The sequence below is a fragment of the Gobio gobio genome (assembly GCF_949357685.1).
Source record: "Gobio gobio genome assembly, chromosome: 19".
In the NCBI taxonomy this organism is placed as follows: domain Eukaryota; kingdom Metazoa; phylum Chordata; class Actinopteri; order Cypriniformes; family Gobionidae; genus Gobio; species Gobio gobio.
The window spans coordinates 2,520,244-2,540,785 of record NC_137112.1 but is presented as its reverse complement, the minus strand read 5'-3'; the positions used below and the strand labels follow the sequence as shown (position 1 = coordinate 2,540,785).

Sequence of the window (20,542 nt, the reverse complement as noted above, 5' to 3'; positions counted from 1 at the left end):
CAGACAGAGAAGCGTGATTGGTTATTCAGAGAACACGTCTCCACTGCTCTAGAGTCCAGTGGCGGCGCACTTTACCCCACTGCATCCTACGCTTTGCAATATTTAGTAGTGAGGAAATGTCCCGAATGGACTTATTGCACAGGTGGAAACCGATCACGGCCCCACGCTTGAGTTCTCTGAGCTCCTGAGAGCGGCCCATTCTCTCACTAATGTGTGTAGAAGCGTCTGCAGGCCTAGTGCTTGATTTATACACCTGTGGCCATGAAGGGATTGAACACCTGAACTCAGTGATTTGGAGGGGCGGCACAATACTTTTGGCAATATAGTGTAGTAACACGCTCATTTTAAAAAGGTGCCCCCCCCCTCCCCTTAAGTTTCCTTTTGTTTGTTTCATACATTCACAATTAAAGGTGGAAAAGATCTGATATGATTTTACTTATGTACATTTTTTTACATCACAAAAAGCAGCAATTTTTAAAGGGATTTGTCGACTTATTACACCTACTTTTTGAGTTCACTGAGGGTTTGTTTTGGATACTTACTCTAATTCCTCAAACTTGTGGAGTACAGGCAGGATCACAGCCAGTTTTTCAGATGATAAACCCCAGTCATCGAGACTCAGTTTTTTCATGCTCTGACAGCACTGACCGCAGTACAGCAGCGCCCAGCAGTCTATTATTCTTAGAGGTGTAAACTTAACCAAAACTTCACTCTTTTTGTTCAGAACTTCTTTCACAAAGCTTTCTTCATGGAGCTCAAAGAGATGATGAAGAATCTCGAGAGAATTCCTGCGTTGGAAGAGCCAGTCTTTCAGAATCTTCTGTGTGTTTGGATGAACACACACACCGTGTTTCCTCTTAAGTGTGTGTCTAACTTCCTCATTCATTAGACCGAAAAGAAACTTCACCACAGCTGCAAATTGTCCCTTCAAACACACGTTTGTGAATTTCTCCTCAAACTCGTTTCCATCCAGTGAGACGTAATACAGAGCAGTGAAGAACTCCTGAAAGCTGAGATGCATGAAACTGAACATCATCTCCTGGTGGACTCTCCTCTTAAAGAGGAACTTACTCAGGAACGGACTGCCAGCAGGGTCTGCAACCGTTTCCTTAACCATCTTCTCATCCAACAAGACTTGCTGTTCCAGCATCCCTTTCTCTGCCAGCTGACCCAGACTCCTCAGCAGGGCCGGGACGGACTGACTCAAACCCTGGCAGTGATGCTCCAGTAGAGTGGACACAAAGTCAGCGTAGATGGAGGTTGTGGTTTCAAGGCCGCTTGTTAAATCAGAATCGTCTCTGGATCTCTCTCGCATAACCGTGCAGATGATCCAGCAGATAACAGGGATGGAGCAGGCGGTGATGAGGGTTTCATTTGCCTTCACATACTCATAAGCCTTCCTGAACAATTCCTCATTCCGGAAGAATCTCTGGAAGTACTTCTCAACCCCTTCACTTGAAAACCCCATGATCTCAGTGAATCTCTGAGGTGCTTTGAGCAGTTTACTCAGTGTGTCTGTAGCTGTAGATCTGGTGGTGACCAGCAGGAAGGACTCTGGCAGGATTCGACCCCTCAAAAGGGCACAAAGAGTGACCTCAGGTGGGGCTCTTTTATTCAGGGCAGTGTGTGGAGACTTGGGATGATCATCCTGAGTGAGTCTCAGCTCGTCAAATCCGTCAACGATGAAAAGCATCTTCTCTGGCGTCTCCTGTAAAACCTGTGAGATCTGATCTGATGTTAAACTGCAGCTGTAGCTCAAGATCTCCTCCAAACTCTTTTCTCCAGACATGCGATTTATTTCCTTACACTTTAAGTGGAACACGATATTGAACCGCTGTTTGTAGAGGTCACCAGATGCCCAGTCCATCATGATCTTCTGCACAGTGAAGGATTTCCCGTTCCCAGAGTTCCCCTGCAGTATAACAGCTCTAGGGATGATGTTGTGGTTATCTGGATCGAACAGATCATTCAGATGGACAGATTGATCACTGCTCCTGGAGCTGGAGCGAGGGCTGAATCTGCGGTTATCTGGATCGAACAGACGGCTCAGATGGACAGATTGATCACTGCTCCTGGAGCTGCAGCGAGGGCTGAATCTGCGGTTATCTGGATCGAACAGACGGCTCAGATGGACAGATTGATCACTGCTCCTGAAGCGGATGTCTTCTTCTCTCTCTTTCTGATCTCTGTGGCTCTGAATGATCAGGGGCTCTGTGAAGCGCTCAGACAGCAGCACCTGTTCACCAGGCAGTGAGTTATACTCGCTCACATACTGATACTCACTGCAGATCAGCTCCTTATATTTGTCAATCACTGAGCTGATATCTGTAGAAATGATCAATGCACAAAGAGTTAGTGGATTTTAGACATTCTGATTAGTAAGAAATGTCAGACCAGGAGGTAAATACTAAGGTAACATATTACTATAAAATCCTGAGGTCACCTGAGGTTTGTGTTTGTGTGCGAAGCCCAGAAACACCTGGAGAACATTAGAGACAATTCATAATGAAACATTTACACATTTCATATATGCATAGAGTACCGGTCAGAATTTTGAAAGAAGTCTCTCATGCTCACCAAGACTGCATTTGATCAAATATACAGAAAAAAACAGTAATATTGTGAAATTTTATTGCAATCTAAAATAGTATTTTAAAGGGTTAGTTTCTGCCAGTCTCGTGTTAATCTTGACTTGGTCGGTGTCGTGTCATAGCTGGGGGTGTGGCGTGGAGGCGTAATCGGCATGGGGGGGGGGGGGGCAATCCATTCCCCAACACTGGAAATGCATGCCATTAACCCAGTATAGCCTATATAGAAAAACTGAGACGGATTGTCCGTACAGTCAGGGGCGGACTGGGGCAAAAAAAGTGGCCCTGGACTTTCTGACACAAAGCGGCCCATAACAACCGGTCCGCAACACGTCAAGTCAAGTTACCTTCATTTATATAGCGCTTTTATACAACACAGCATGCTTCAATGCAGCTTAACAGTGATAATAGGAAATTAATTTTGCTTTTGAAGAAAAGTTTTTCATCTTTATTTGCCAGCAGCCATATCACCCTGTAGCCCAATACTGGTTTCCCACTGAAGCTAAGCAGGGCTGAGCCTGGTCAGTACCTGGATGGGAGACCAACTTGGAAAACTAGTTGGCTTCTGCTGAAAGAGGTGTTAGTGAGGCCAGCAGGGGGCGCTCACCCTGTGGTCTGTGTGGGTCCTACACCACAGTATAGTGATGGGGACACTATACTGTCACAAGCACCGTCCTTCGGATGAGACGTTAAACCGAGGTTGACTCTCTGTGGTCATTAAAAAAAACAAAAACAGGATGTCCTTCGATAAAGAGTAGGGGTGTAACCCCAGCATCCTGGCCAAATTTGCCAATTGGCCCCTGTCGATACGTTGCGACACCCCTCCCCCACCTGGGACAGTCAGATCACCTTTCTTTGTTCCTCACCCCCAAATATCCACCCCTCATCAACCGTGTGAAGCCATCAGTGAAGACCATCAAGGTGTGGCCTGCGGGGGTTGATTCCACACTCCAGGAAAGGTTTCTACACACAGACTGGAGTGGGTTTGCTTCTCAAGCCACCAGTGGCGCTCACACGGACATTGACTTCTACACCTCCTCTGTATTGGATCATATCAATACCACCATTGACAGTGTTACAACCCAGAAACAGATCACCACATACCCAAATCAGAAGCCATGGATGAACAGGGAAGTGCGACTCCTGCTGAAGTCACGCAATACTGCCTTCAGATCAGGAGATGCACAAGCCTACAGCACATCCAGAGCAAACCTGAAGAGGGGGATCAAAAAAGCCAAGCACTGCTACAAGCTAAAGATAGAGGGACACTTTTCCAACTCTGACCCTCGACGCATGTGGCAGGGCATTCAGGCCATCAGTGACTACAAACCCACCCACTCCACCCCCGCAGCCACTGATGTCAACTTCCTGAACGAGCTAAATCACTTTTATGCTCGCTTTGAAAGAGACAACAGAGAAACTGCCACCAAGTTCAAACCCTCAGCTGACCCACCAATCACACTCTCCTCCACAGATGTCTGCAAGTCACTGAGCCGGATCAGCGCGCACAAGGCTGCTGGACCAGACAACATCCCTGGTCGTGTTCTCAGGGCATGTGCGGAGCAGCTCGCTGGGGGTTTTACAGACATTTTCAACATGTCTCTTGCCCAAGCAGCTGTACCATCATGCTTTAAACGCACTTCCATTGTGCCAGTGCCGAAACACTCTAACCCGAGGTGCCCTAATGACTACCGCCCTGTAGCACTCACACCCATCGTTATGAAGTGCTTTGAGCGGCTGGTCCTGGAACACCTAAAAGACTCCGGCAATAGGAGCACAGAGGATGCCGTTTCCATGGCCCTGCACTCTGTGCTCACTCACCTGGACAATAAGAACACTTACGCACGCATGCTGTTTGTTGACTTCAGCTCAGCATTCAACACTGTCATCCCAACCAAGTTAATAGCCAAACTTGGAGACCTGGGCATCAACACCTCAATGTGTAACTGGATTTTGGATTTCCTAACTGACAGACCCCAGAATGTTCGATCAGGATTCACCTGCTCCACATCCATCACTCTTAACACTGGTGTACCACAGGGCTGTGTGCTAAGCCCGTTTCTCTACTCCCTCTTCACCGCCGACTGCAAGCCTGTGTATGGATCTAATTCCATCGTCAAGTTTGCGGACGACACTACGGTGATTGGTCTCATCAGCAACAACGATGAGACTGCCTATAGGGAGGAGATCCAGCACCTGGCCACATGGTGCACCGAAAATAACCTGCTCCTCAACACCACCAAAACGAAGGAGCTCATCGTGGACTTCAGGAAGGAGTCAAGAGGCACACACGACACCATCCACATCAATGGAATGGCTGTTGAACCTGTCTCCAGTTTCAAGTTCCTGGGGATCCACATCTCGGCGGACATGTCGTGGACAACCAACACCTCCAGCCTGGTCAAGAAGGCTCACCAGTGCCTCTTCTTCGGCAGTGGCTCAGTGGTACATGTAGGTTGTCTACAAACCGGAAGGTTGGTGGTTCGATCCCCGGTTCCACCTGACCAAGTGTCGAGGTGTCCATGAGCAAGACACCTAACCCCAGCTGCTCCCGACGAGCTGGATGGCGCCTTGCATGGCTGACACCGCCGTCGGTGTGTGAATGGGTGAATGTGAGGCAATGTGTAAAGCGCTTTGGATGGCCATTGGTCTGTTAAAAGCGCTATATAAATGCAGTCCATTTACCATTCTTCCTGAGGACACTGAGGAAGAATCAGCTCTCCTCGGCTATCCTGGTGAACTTCTATCACTGCGCAATAGAAAACATCCTGACCAACTGTGTGGCAGTGTGGTATGGGAGCTGCTCTGTTGCGGAGCGCAAGTCACTGCAGCGGGTGGTGAAAACTGCCCAGCGCATCACAGGTACTCCCCTACCTGCCATCGAGCACATCCAGAGGAAACGCTGCCTGCATCGAGCTCGCAGCATCCTCAAGGACTCCTCTCACCCAGCCCACAGACTGTTTTCTCTCCTGCCCTCCGGCAGGCGTTTCAGGATCCTCCGGACCAGGACCAGCAGACTAAAGAACAGTTTTTTCCCCAGAGCTGTCTCTTTATTGAACTCAAACCCCCGTTGATCCACTCCCCTCATATACTGATAACTCTCCTACCTCACATCTTCCTTCACTTTGTTATTTGCACCACCGACTGTTTATTACAGTAACAACTGTTTACTTATGCATTTTGCACTACCATACCTTAACTGGATTATGCTCATTTGCACTGCCGACTGTTATTTACAGTACCAACTGTTTACATTTGCATTTTGCACCGTACTTTTAACTGTAAAATGTAACCACTTTCCACTGCACTTTTACACTTTTTTGGGATAGCTTCTGTCCATAATTTATTGCACTACCTTAATCCAATGCTATTTTCCTCATTTTAGCCTAACATATCATTGTATAACTCTATCTGTAAAATTCTGTTTATAGTAATAGCCATCTGTATATTATATTCATAGTACATATTCACCTGTAAATTCTGTTTATAGTAATAGCATCTGTATATTATATTCATAGTACATATTTACCTGTAAATTCTGTTTATAGTAATAGCCATCTGTATATTTATTCACTGTACATATTCACCTTTAAATTCAGTTCTGTTTATAGTAACAACCATCTCTCTATTTATACATATTTATATATACTCAGTACATATCCATGTCCTGCACTTATGCAATCATTGTATATCCTGGACTTGCTGCTATTGCACTTCTGGTTAGACCTAAACTGCATTTCGTTGCCTTGTACTTATACTTGTGTAATGACAATAAAGTTGAATCTAATCTAATATAATCTAATCTAATCTGTCCATCATGGCCTCCTAATCATCCCCATATACATAAACGATTGGCTTCATCATTGTCTCCTCTCCAACACTCAGCTGGTGTGTGGTGGATGTTCTGGTGCAATATGGCTGCCGTCGCATCATCCAGGTGGATTATTACAGTATATTATATTATTATAATTATATTGGTCCTGAAGGTTTTTTCAATGAAAAATACAGCATATTAGAATGATATCTGCAGGGTCATGTGACAAGTAATAATGATAAATTCAGCTTTGATCACAGGAATTAAAAAAAAAACATTTTACTATATATTCACAAAAGCTATTAGAAATTGTATTCACAGTTTTTACTGTATTTTTAATTAAATAAATTCAGCCTTCTCCTTTCAAAAACATTAGTCTTAATTATTAAAAGTCTTAATTATTTCAAACTGTTATTGCTTGTGTGTAAAATAATGCATGTGAACTAACTAGCAAATTATAGCCTATATTTATTTTAGTATATGACACGTTCCTTCACGGGACATACTTGAATATGAAAGTTGCCAGTTTTAGCATGTTTTAGTGAAAATAATATTTTGAGTTTTATTAATCATTTTCAAATGACTGATATTACTGAAGCCTAGAAACAGATACACAAACATTCACTCTGATATGCTGGAAACTGCTACATTAATGTTTCATTTTGCATTGTGTGTCGAATAACGTAAATGGCATTACAATCTGAGAAATTGTCGAAAAGGTCAGCAGTAGTTCGCATCATTTAATCGTAAACAGTCGTAAAATATTGCTGTATTGACTCCTCAAGTTCAGCTGTTTATCTCACCTCGGCTCAAATTCAAGCTGCTCGGATTCTGTGGACAATAAATCCCGCCTACATTTTGACATTGACGAGCGCTTTTACACCACTGAGTCTGATCAGGCAAAATCGAGTCGAGTTTTTCCCCTCAAGTGGGCCGTGTGGGCCATTCGTCGTCTGGGCTGACGGAAGGATATAGACTAGGCTACGTAAATTTACTATTATTCATTCTTCATATATATTTACGTAGAAATGGGCCGGCCCACTTTGTCCAGCGGCCCACCGGGAAAACGCCCGGTGCTCCCGATGGCCAGTCCGCCCCTGCGTACAGTATCTGTGACTGGAAAAACAACCCAACGCAATGGCCAAAGGTGTCATTTTCTTGTCAGAATGCTGCTCCCACAAATATTACTTGCCTACTTCATAAATCACCCAGTCTTTCGATGAAGTTTATTCAGTGTTCCTGAATTTAATGGATCTAGAGTATGTATTAGCCTACACACATTTAACGTTTTAAAATTATCATAAAACTTGTGCTATGAAATGTTTTTCTGAATATGCCGTGTGCAATGCAAAGGGCGTTTGTTCATGTATTTGTTTGGGCTAGAATAGAAACATGAAATGCGGCAAGTCTAATGTCAAACGTTAATTTACCGCAGTGCCACGTTTAACAAACATCTGTCAAAAGCCTACCATCCAGTGATATGATGAGCTGTTTGGCATAAATGACAGGTTTAGATAAAGTTTAGACATCCGTCAGTGTTCTGTTGCCTTGCATGCATGTGGCTTTATCTGTTTATTTTTTTGTTTTTCTTGTTAGTACAGCCATGCACGAATGAATTAATTCAGTAGTTGACATTTTTACAGTCTATGCATATAACCTGAACGAAGGTCGATGATGGACGCGCTCTTGCTCTCGCTCTGGGTGATGTGTGTGTGTGTGTGATGTCATACAGGGCTATACTCAAAAGAAAGCTTTTCGAAACTTTGTATTTGACACAGAAATACTCCATCATACGTTGAACTTGTGTTTTAAAACGTTATCATGAGAATCAACTCTTGAACTGTAAATAAAGCAGAATGCAGGAAATAGCCCCCCATTTAATATACTTACGTATATAATGAATTTAATATATTTAAATATCATTTATTATTCATTTATGATTTGTGAAGACTGGAGTAATGATAATGAATTCAGCTTTGATCACAGGAATAAATTAGATTTTAAGTTTTTTTAAATCTATTTTTATATTTATTTGACTAAATAAATGCAGCCTTGGTGAGCATAAGAGACTTTAAAAACATAAAAAAATAGTAATATTTCTAAACTTTTGACCAGCACTGTGTGTATATATATATATATCTTACCAGGTGTATTATGTGTGATGTGGACATCGCCTGTTATTGTACTGTTATAGAGCACAGGTGCGGTCACATGACCTCCACTCTGAGCTGTGGCGCTGACATACGGCCCATCGTCAGATCTCCCAGGAATCTCTAAAAATGAAATGGGGAAAAATGTTGACAATATAACACATTTTGATAGATCATAAATATGTTTCTGCTGTGTTTTTAGGCAAAAAATACCATCAAATTCACCACTTACTTAGTATTCACAAAATATGGAAGCCTAACTTGAGGAGCAGAGAAAAACTTTACATAACAAAACTAAAACTTAACAAGGTGATGAATAACATTCTAACATACTGTAGGTTCATTGTCGTTCGTTGTCTGGATTAGTCATGTTACAACTAAAATTAATATGTTTTTATTAAAACAAGTTTGACGTACTGTCACGACTCGGGTCCCGGCTCATTCTGTGCAAGAAAAGAAATACAACAATTAGACAATAAAACAGGAATATTTGATTAGTTATCTAAAATATTTTGACATTGACAAGTAGTGACAGACCAATGAGGCTCAGATAAACATACACACCTGGGCTGTGTTCCACTCCACTTTAAGACACACACTTGTGAACTTCTCTAACCCTGTAAGGCCCACTGTTGTAATATTACAACATCAAGTTTATTAAGTTTAAAACTAAAATAAACCTGCAGAAGTTTTATTTCTCTCTCTAAGACCACATTTACACAACTAATAGGTCCTGTTGTTCAGTCTTACAATGCCATTGGATGGAAGATTAGGGGAATAGGCCTGTTTACCTGGCCATGAACTTACAACCTGTGAACTTGACTTGAAGCACATCATGAAGTTTTACAGGACTGGATAAATCAACATTCAAGTAAGTAAAATGCCCCAAAATATTTTTTATGTGATTAGTAATATGTCTAGATCATGCAGATATTAAGGTACTGTTGAATAATTTAATTATATTAGATTTTGAGCTTGTAATGTCAATGTTGTAATTTTACAACACTGGGTGAAAGGGGTAGCAATATTTGCTTGTGCACCTTGCATATTACATGGATGAAATGCACTTCTTTGTCATATTTGTTACAATTTTGAGTTTTAATCAACATTTCATTATTAAATATGTTCAATTTGAATAAAGGAATAAAGTATTTCTTTGAGAATTTGAAAGTATTTGTGTAGTAATATTTTAAACTATGTCTTATAATTTATAAAACATACTTAACTGGTCGGCTGGTTGGTCCGTTTGATGGGCATGAGTGCTGTTTGGCGTGCTTGGGCCTCGTGCACACCGAGCACACGTTCATGGATGAGTCATGTTCTCACTGCGGGAACATGACCATCGCAACGTTGCGATCGAGACTCAGTGATCTCCGTAAAAGAAGGAGAGTCCCCTTTATCACATCACAATCTATCTCCTCCGCGAGAGGGGATACTTTGGCTGGTGGTCAGGGTGATCTGAGGGTGACGGTGTGGGCCAACCTGACGAACATTCCTCGGGACCCGTGGTGTTGCCAGATGATGGCGCTGGTGTTTCCCGTCCTGGGCCCAGTGTTTCATTTGGCGCGCCAACGGACGATTCCATGTCGATCACCGCATCACAAGGTGGGCTGGATTCCTCCGGAGATGATTCGGCTGTGCTGCCTCCCTTGGGAGTGCCAGCATTGCCCGAGTCAGATCCGGAGCTCACAGCTATGCTTTCCCGGGCAGCTGAGAGCCTTGGGCTTGTGTGGAACCCTCCACTATGTCCCGAGGTTGGATGATTGGTATCTGGGGGTGGCCCGTGCCGAAGGCGCCCGCCAACCCCCAACGCCCTTCTTCCCGGAAGTGCATGAAGAGGTGTTGAAATCGTGGAGGTCTCCCTTGACTTTTCGCGATAGCTCTGCCACGTCCGCCTTCACTGCCCTCGATGGCGACGCGGTGAAAGAGCGGTCCCCCCTGTTGAACGTTCTGTTGCGATGCAACTGTGTCCGCAGAGCGCTTCAACATGGCGTGGTGACACAAAGCACCCGTCCAAAGCTTGTAGGTTTACGTCTACCTTGGTGGCAAAGACTTGGACCTGAACCTGGCTGATATGCGAGAATCTGAGCGGACCCGGTTCCTCAATTCTCCCATTTCCCAGGCTGGGCTATTCGGCGTGGCGGTGGAGGATTTTGCCCAACAGTTCTTGGCCACTCAGAAGCAGACTGAGGCAATAAAACATATTCCCCTCCGGCGGCCAGCTGCTGCCTCCACCCAGACGCCGGCACAGAAGCCTCAGCCTGCTCCCTGCCGAGGCCGCCCCCCTGCGGCTCCCGCCCCTCCCACTCGGCCCCAGCAGCAGCCTTCACCCAGGCCGAAGCGAGGAGGACGTCGCAGGAAGGCAGCCCCGCCCGTCCCAGCCCCCCAGCCTGCTAAGAGGCAGTCCTGAGACGGGCCACTCGGAGGCAAACTCAGTTCTTTCCCAGGAGATGGTAACAGGACCACTCCTTCCCCCGGTGGAGGCCCGGGGGAGAATCCTTGGTTTTCCCCTTCTGCCGCTGGCCTCACGGCTATGTGATTCAGTTCGCACGGTCTCCGGGGAGTCCGCTATACCATGGTGGGTGGCAACGCCCCTGTCATTCGTGCGGAGATTGCCATTCTACTGGTGAAGGGTACGGTCAAGATCATCCCTCCAGCTGAGATGAAGTCCGGCTTCTACAGCCCATACTTCATTTTACCCAAGAAAAACGGTGGGTTATGACCGATCCTGGACCTGCGCATCTTGAACCGAACCCTTCACAGGCTTTCATTCAAGATGTTGAAAACCAAACGTATTTTCGAGTGCGTTCGTCCATCGGATTGGTTTGCAGCGATCAACCTTTCATGTCTCCATTCTTCCTCGACACAGACCGTTTCTACGGTTTGCCTTCGAGGGGTCGGCATAGTACACGGTTCTCCCATTCGGGTTAGCCCTGTCTCTTCGCATCTTCACGAATGTCATCGAGGCAGCCCTTATGTCACTCAGGCAACACGGGCTTTGCATCCTGAACTATCTAGAAATGGAATCTCCTCGTCACCTGGTGCTCTTCTCGGCGAGAAGACCCCAGGAAATGCCCGATCGGGTCCTTGCTCTCCATTCTTCCAAGAAGTGTTGGAGCGAAGGCTGTCTCCCTCCACCCTGAAGGTTTATGTGGCCGCAATATCGGCTCACCACGACCTGGTGGACTCAAAAATGGTCGGACAGCATGACCTTAAATCCACCTCGCCCTCTTCAGACGCCCTCTTGGGACCTTGCAGTGGTTCTATCTGCCCTGCAGAGAGCTCCCTTTGAGCCCCTGCAATCCGTAGAGTTGAAGTTCCTTTCAATGAAATTGGCGCTCTTGATTGCCCTGGCTTCCATCAAGAGGGTAGGGGACCTGCAGGCATTCTCGGTTGACAAAGTGTGCCTGGAATTTGGGCCGGCTAATTCTCACGTGATCTTGAGATCCCAGCCTGGATACGTGCCCAAGGTTCCCACTACTCCTTTCAGAGATCAGGTGGTGAACCTGCAAGCGCTGCCTGTGGAGGAGGCAGACCCAGCCTTGGCACTGCTCTGTCCAGTATGCGCCCTTCGCGCTTACATAGACCGGACGCAGTGTTTCAGGACCTCAGACCAGCTCTTTGTCTGTTATGAAGGGCAGCAGAGAAGGAAGGCTCTCTCCAAGCAAAGGTTGTCTCACTGGATAGTGGATGCCATTGTCCTGATATATCAGGTTCAGGGCATGCCGTGCCCCCTTGGGGTAAGAGCACACTCGACCAGGAGCGTAGCTTCCTCTTGGGCTCTAGCACATAGCGCCTCGCTGACAGACATTTGTAGAGCTGAAGGCTGGGCGACACCCAACACACACACACAGATTTTATAATCTCCGAGTGGAGCCTGTGTCCTCTTGTGTACTCGCCCCAAGTGGCCAGTAACTGGACAGGCTCAGGTGTCATTGCTTGCTGCGCCATTCCACTCCACGGACTGGATGCATGCGCATTTTCAATCAGGTAGCTTCTCAATAAGCCCTGAGCTCCTCCAGCACTGATGATGTCGACACCAGAGTGCATGCCCGGTTGGTCAGCCCTCGTGTTTGGCTAGGTGCCTCAATGTGCATGGTTCCCCCGTTGGGCAACCCCCACATGTGTATTTCCACGGTAAGTCTCCTTGAGCACATGTCTTCCCCTGGCAAGACACCTAGCCACGCCTGGGGTTGAAATATTCCACCTGCGGCTGGATATGCGGTGGGGCGGGGTTGAGTTATGCAAATTCCGCAGACCCATGGTCCATGGGCTCGTTTTGTAGATCTCAAAGGTGATTGGCTTCTAAGCGAAACCCCCATTCCGTCAGAAACTGATGTAACGTCTCCATTCCCTTCCTTCAGGGAACGAGGGTTACATACTTAACCGAGACGTTTTCTTTTATGGGCTTTGTTTACCCAAATATCTGCTTCCTGCATGAGGGACAGGTGATAATGTTTAGGAACGTGGGGGGTAATATTGCTATTAGCATGATAGTAGAGGGCACAATAAGCTAGCTAGACTGTATTGTGTGAATTCTGTGGAATGTGTGAATTCTTTATATGTGTAAGTATCATTGGGATATGGAAAATAACCAGTTTTTTAAATTATTATTTCAGACTGCCACCAGCCAGGAAAGACCGTATTATCAATATTACCAATTATCATTATCAAGTGTATGATGTCATTGATGCCATCCAAAATGGGAACAGTGATTTTGAAATGGATTCCAATACAAGTTAAGAAGATTCATGTGGAGATGCCTGCTGGAAAAGTAAAATAAACAACCCATTGACCACCTGTCTGATGATAATGTAGACATCATGCCAACAAAATCATGTCACTCAAGAACACAGACCATGCCCCGTGACAGGTATCGCTGGCTGATAAAGGATTTTATCAGTCTCAACACTGATTTTTTCAGGTCAGGATATCACTAATGATGCCGAGCTTAATACACCATTGGAGTATTTCTGAAAGTTTGTGTCAGAAGATATGAGGAAAATAGAGGACGCTGCAGACACTGTAGTAAAGGCTACACCAACACACTTTGCAGCAAGTGCAATGTCCACCTCTGCTTTTCTGAGGACAAGAACTGCCTTTGGGACCATCATTACTGAATATGGCTAAATCACATAAATGCCAAAATTTTCATTCAGTTCATTATGTTTTGTAAATACAACCTGAACATATTTTTTTATAATAAATATTTTTTCATAAAACTATGACTTGTCCAATTATTAATATTGTGTGATTACTGGTGTATGCTACTGATATAATCATTACACCCTGCAAATTAACCCTTAGATGTTCTCTACATTTATTCAGACAGCGAGTGAAATCACTGAAATTCTGCTACCCAACAGGGCCAACGTTTTTTGTTTTTGTTTTTTTTTACAGTTTTTTTCTATATTTGGGCCTTACAGGGCTAAGCACTTCCCCTCGGGGGAATCCCTGCCGCCATTTTGATGTGTGTTCCACTTCGTGAAGTGGACGAAGGAAGTTTATATGGACAGACCCTTATTCCTTTAGCATTCATTGTATTCATTTAGTAGTTGTGTTAGTTATTCTTGTTTATCTTTTGTTAATAAAATCTATTTTATTACAATTGTGTCTTACTTCTGCTGATAATATAGAAAAGGCTCTACAAGTTAGAAATCTCACCAATCTTTCAGATAAATCAGCTGACCAACTCTCCCCACTTTACATTCAATCTAAAATGATTGACCACTCCTGTCTGGAGTGTTCTCATACAGCCACGGTAAAAGACCTTGACTAGTGTCCCAAACTAAGAGAGGGGGGATGTGGTCATCTGATGTACTCATAACCACACCTTAAGTGACAGGTGATCCAAAAATCACAACGTCAGCGGTGACGTGAGTACCAATCACTACCTTACTTAACGTCCTTGAATGGACGAAAGTGAAATTATTACACTTCTGTACATTATATTTTTTTTTTAGTTTTGAATAAATTAGCAAATATTTTAAACAAACCTCTTTCATGTTGTCATTATGGGGTATTGTTTGTAGAATTTTGAGAAAAATAATGAATTGAATCCGTATGGGAATAAGGCTGTAAACATAACAAAATGTGTAAGAAGTGAAGCGCTGAGTACTCCCCGGATGCTCTGTAGTACAGGACTGATATACAGCAAAGACTTTTGGTTGCTAACCAGGAAAAAAACGTCTCGGTTACGTATGTAACCTTAGTTCCCTGAGAACAGGGAACGAGACGCTGCGTCAGCTGACGCTACGGGGGAACGCCTCCAGCGTGACAGGTGTCTGAACTACTATCGAATCATGGCAATCCTATTGACTGGTGACAGCCTATGATGTCATCAAGGTGCGACCAGGAAGTATATAAGGGTGCCTTGCAAACATGTCACCGCTTTCCGTCTGAAGGGACTGTTTGGCAGACAGGCCCCGAGGCATGGCAATGAGATGCAGCATCTCGTTCCTGGTTCTCAGGGAACAAAGGTTACATACGTAACCGAGACGTTCCCTTTTGAAAGGGAACTCGCGCTGCATCAGCTGACACTACGGGGAACGATATACCCACGCCGCCATGCCGAGGGGAGTGCATGCCTACTGGCAGTGACAACTGTCAGAACAAGCTAATTCTAGTGAAATGCCTGAACCACTCCCCCTCTGGTCACACAAGGCTGTCAGAGACAGCATTCCCAACGGTCATAGCCCAAGCTATAAGCCTGAGTAGGAAACTTCGAACACTAGAGAAGTCCTACCCAGGACAAGAAGGGGCTCCTTTAAGGGAATGTGGCTGGGGGGCTCTAGGGCGCCCCAGCCAGCCACTAATGCCACCAGGGAGGCCTGGCCTGGTGCCGCTTCCGTGGGACACTTCGGCTGGGCCATACTTGTCTGTTTGAGAACAGAGCCTCTGGACACTTGCCTCCTGGGGAGGCATCTAGCCCAAATACTGCGAGCTGGCAGTGTCCTCCTCAGACTGGATCTCAGAGATGGGCATCCTGGAGAGCAATACTCAGCATAGCGCTTTCAACCCTTGCTAGCGAGGGAAGTTAATCTGCTAGATCCTAGGATCTACTGAGCTCTTATCTTTATAGAAACACTCAGGAGGCCAGATTGGCCTATAAGCCGATCTAATCGAGAGGCCTCATGAGGGGCCTAGGACCATCTGATCAGACCCCGGCAGCTACGGGCTCACAGACAGCCCTCAAAAAGAGGGGAGGTCAAAAAGGCTGCCTGGTAGGTAAACCAGGGTGTAGGCTGAATTCCCTCACTTGGGGACCAAGTAGCAGAAGCGACACTAGTTGCGCTAGGGTAAGACCATCCTCAGATGCTGCCGGCTAAGGGCCAGATCACTGATAGCAGGTCCCCACTAGCTGTCAGCGTTATGCCAGTTAACAGTTCTCGAACTGAGAACCCAACCCCTTAGGGAGGCCTAGTGAGGCCCATTATCTGATAGCAGCCGAGAATCCAAACTCAGAAACTCGCCTAAAGGGAGGCCTAGTGAAGGCCTACTATCTGATAGTCAAGCTACGCCAGTTAGCAGTGCGCCCTGACTCGGGAACTCACCCTCAGGGAGGCCTAGTGAGGCCAACTACCTAAAGGCAAGCTATGCTAGCTACCCAAGCATCCTGACTCGGGAACTCACCCTCAGCGAGGCCTAGTGAGGCCTACTACCTGATAGCAAGCTATGCTAGCTACCCGAGCATCCTGACTCAGGAACTTGCCCTCAAGGGAGGCCTAGTGAGGCCTACTACCTGATAGCGGGCCTGCAAGGAGGCCTGGTGCAGCCTGCTACCTGCTAGCGACTCGTGCTAACTGTTCCTCAAGTGACTACAGCCCAGGAACATGCCCTCAGGGAGGCCTGGTGAGGCCTGCTACCTCACGACAAGTCTTCAGGGAGGCATAGTGAGGCCTACTACCTGATAGAGGGCCTTCAGGGAGGCCTGGTGATGCCTACTACCTGCCAATAGCTAATGCTAACTGCCAAGTGACTGAAGCCCAGGAACGTGCCCTCAGGGGAGGCCTGGCAAGGCCTGCTACCCAATGGCAAACCTTCAGGGAGGCCTGGTGAGGCCTACTACCTGATAGTCCCACATGCCCGCTGCCAGAGGCATCCTGGTCCCGGGGCTCACCCCTAAGGAGGCCTGGTTTTATTGAGGCCTGCTTCCTGCAAGCAATTTATGCCTGCTATTAAGGTGGCTGGGGTCCAGGAACTCGCATCCGGGGGCGGCCTGGTGAGGCCTACTACCCGATAGCGAGCCTGTAGGGAGGCCTGAAGGGGCCTACTACCTGCTAGCAATCCATGCTGACTGCCACGGCGACTGGCGACTGGCGACCGGCGACCGGCGACCGGCGACCGGGAGCCCATCTTCAGGGAGGCCTGGTGGGGCCTACTACCTTATAGCAGGCCTGCAGGGATGGCTTCCTGGTGGCAGGCATGAAAAACTGGCTGCTATAACCCTGGACTGACAGTAGCTTCTCTGCTGGCTGACAAAAATAACATCCGACTACTAAGTAGGGTTATTAGTTGGGAATTCTGCTACTTGAAGCCGACATAGTTGGGAAGTAAAGACATCGCAATACACAAGGGGCCCATTTTGCAAGAGGCCTACCAAGGCTGACTACCTATCTAGGTTACAGCTATTAATCGCTAACCTCCCCAAACGTCGGGACTCGCTCGCAAGGAGGCCTGCTGGGGCCTACTACCTACCCTGAAGTCTACTGCCAATACTGCCCAAGCTGGCTGCTCACAGCCGACTGGTTCTTAATATGCCCCATCCTGGGGCTGATCCATCCCAGAGGCCTCCTGGGGCCTACTGTATGACGGCGCAGTCTTACCGGCAGTGCCTACAAGCTCTGGAACCTAATCACATTACCCACAGCAGAGTACTCGGCAAAAAACGCCCTGGACCCTCTAAACGGGGGGAGTACCACATACACCACCCATCTCCATGGAGGTCCTACTTTATTAGCGGCCTACCATTCTGTCCGAGGGTGTCAGCCATGGCAATGCTCTGGCTTCAAGGAAGCTTAGCGAAGTGCTGCTCAACCCGAGCCATGGGTGAGGCAGAATGATACAGAGCTAGGAGTGGGATACTCAAATCTACCCTGCCTTATCAGAAGAGTACTGAGTACTGCCTAGCAATACGCTACATACCCGCAGGAATGAGTGGTGCCTTCCCAGAGCTACTCACACATTTTTAAGGTAATGGGAGGTCTAAACCTGTTCTTAAACCACAGCAAGCAGAACGGCTCTTTCTATATATATATATATATATATATATATATATATATATATATATATATATATATATATATATATATATATATATATATATATATATATATATAAATATTTCTCTTGGTGGCTCTCTACTAGCAACACTAGCTCACCATGGAGCCCGAGCAACTGGTGTGTAATGATCATTCTAGCCACCTAACAGGGGAACTACAGGCCCTACAGAAATATCCAAAACGATCCATAGCGACCCCCGAAGCCCTCTACAGGGAGCATAAGTCTAAAAATATATTAATATTTTTCCCTCTTATAGGGGACTTAACCGCTCGCCGACGGCGCGCCATGATATCCACCCACAAGCTTCATTCACAATATGTATGCTTAGGTGCACCACTACCACGGGCCTGAGGAGGGTGCACTCACAGACCAGCCAGACGAGCCCTACAATATCATCATCATGGGCCCACCCAGGCCGGATGTAAGACGCGCCTGGGGGGATGATGAAGAAGAGGAGTGAGGGTCAATGTAATTCTTAGCTCACCCTCAGGGAGGAGACCCATCATCAACGCTGACTGCGTTTTGTGATACACAGCTCCTACTTCTCCCGGGAGTCCGTCTCTCTGCGCCCCACCCTCGACCGAGAGGGGCGCACGAGAAGCAATGCTGGCCCTCGGGCCCCGTCTCCGGTCCTCGGACCGTGACGCCGCCTGCCTGGGACCCGGATCTCAGTGGTATGCAGGTCCTCAGACGCTGCCGAATGCGCCTCCGCGGTGCTGGCCCCCGGGCCCAGTCTCCGTGACCACTGCATCAGGAAAACATCCCCTGATCGAGATCCCTCAGCAAACCTGCCTGGTGTGCATGAAACACCGCCATGGTGTAAGAAGTAGCACTGGGCCGACTTGCTGTTCCGTGTATGCCCTGACATTAAAGCGACACATCATTTCGGTGGCAGGGTTGGAGCTCTCAGTGTCCTCGCCCACCCAGATGCGAGATTGCAAACATCCCGTTAATCGGCGGAGATGACACCCATATTGTCTCATCTTCCCGACATCAGCGACATACTGCTGATGTCATACCGCTGATGTCTGTGAACATGAGCCGAACATGGGTTATTCCACAGCCCTCTCAATCTAAAGGAAGATCAGGAAGGAATGAAAGTCCAACTGAGCCGATGATTTATGGCTGGGGAGAAATCGATCGTTTAATCTAACACAAGCAATCTCTCCTCTAATGCGGCAACATGGCAGCCACAGCCCGCCTGCAGCACGTTTCATAACATTCATCTGCTCAGCATACACAGTCGGGATGGCTGAGAAGATTAATCTCCCTTCTCATCGCCATCCCAAGAGCACTTGCAGATAAGTCTCGTCAGCCGCCAGATCGTCAGAGGGAAGAACGCCTTCCCGTGATGATCAGCGAGCTCTATCCGAGAAACCTGTGACGTGCGTCCGCGCTCAGACTCGGCATGAGCGGGACCGCATCATCAGCCTCGGATGCCAAACCCTCTTCCCTCAGGAAGAGAATCAGACGAGAGCGGAGCGATCTCAGATTGACAAACGCTCACATTATACAAACAAACAGCTCCATAAGAGCTGACTGTGCATGCTCTTAATCCCAGGCAGAAAAACACACGGCTTGTGTGTATACAATAATGAATTTGGATCACCTTAACTCGAAGCATTCAGACAGAACAGTCCCTGAAGACGAAAAAGCGGTGACATGTTTGCAAGATGCCCTTATATACTTCCTGGTTGCACCTTGATGACATCATAGGCTGTCGCCGGTCAATAGGATTGCCGTGATTCGATAGTAGTTCAGACACCTGTCACACTGGAGGCGTTCCCCGAAGCGTCAGCTGACGCAGCGTGAGTTCCCTTTCGAAAGGGAACAACTTCGACAAACAATCTCTACTATTATTAGAGAATTTAAAAAATAGCCTACAATAACTAAAGAAAATTGCAAATTGCAAAGCTTTTAAGATACGGGAATATATGCATTTAATATGTTTCAGAAGTGAAAGCAATGACACATCAGTACCATAAGCACATTTTAAGAGACATTTGTCACAGACGCTAAACAAGAAGGCATTACATCTGTACAGTGGTGGCACTAATAAGAACAAAGTTCAAATGTTACCTGATCTTCCCTAAAATGTGCAGTTCTGCAGGTCCAGGATATTTGGCTTATGTTGGATCTCTTTAGTAAATGAAACTCCTAACATCAGTGCTGAAGGTTTGTCCTCGACTGCTTTTCTTCAGGCAGACAGTGCTGGAACTGAAGGAGCTTGATCTGAAACTGCGTTCAGCCCCGAAAACGTTGCAAAACTTTTTTAAACGGAAACTGTGGTGAGTCGAACATCCTGTTCTGATGACGCCGGAGTTGCAACTATGAGAAGGCCATTCTTTGTGTTCTTTTTTAATAATTTTCGGAGCCTGTTGAAATCTGTATAAATACATGTTTAATAGGGTACAACGGGGCTAAAGGCACACCTTAAGAAAATTTGCTTTTTTTTCTTCGATATACAGAAAATATATATGTTTGTACTGAACCCCTCCCCCCCACCCCCACGCACACACACACACACACACGCACGCGCACACACACACACACACACGGGGCAAAAGGCACACAGATACAAATGCTTTCACTAAAATAATGTTTTTAATAATGTCTACGTTAATACTTGTTCAAAACAATCACTTTAGAAAAGTTTGAACTATTTTCTGTTTATTTTGAGGAATAAAATAATTCATTTTTGATCAGTA

At 46.4% G+C, this 20,542-nt stretch overlaps 1 protein-coding gene across 1 annotated transcript in view; it reads right to left on the bottom strand.

The window, feature by feature from the left end:
* Nucleotides 1–20,219, bottom strand: part of LOC307143115 (NACHT, LRR and PYD domains-containing protein 1 homolog) — a 28,049-nt gene extending 7,830 nt beyond the window's left edge. The window contains exons 1-5 of the mRNA XM_079844420.1: nucleotides 19,914–20,219; nucleotides 8,970–8,995; nucleotides 8,547–8,675; nucleotides 2,444–2,479; nucleotides 543–2,325 (exon numbers count right to left, since the gene is read on the bottom strand). Coding sequence (XP_079700546.1) covers nucleotides 543–2,325; nucleotides 2,444–2,479; nucleotides 8,547–8,675; nucleotides 8,970–8,994 — 1,973 coding nt within the window. The 5' untranslated portion in view covers nucleotide 8,995; nucleotides 19,914–20,219. The remainder of the gene's footprint in view (nucleotides 1–542; nucleotides 2,326–2,443; nucleotides 2,480–8,546; nucleotides 8,676–8,969; nucleotides 8,996–19,913) is intronic.
* Nucleotides 20,220–20,542: the final 323 nt, after the last annotated feature.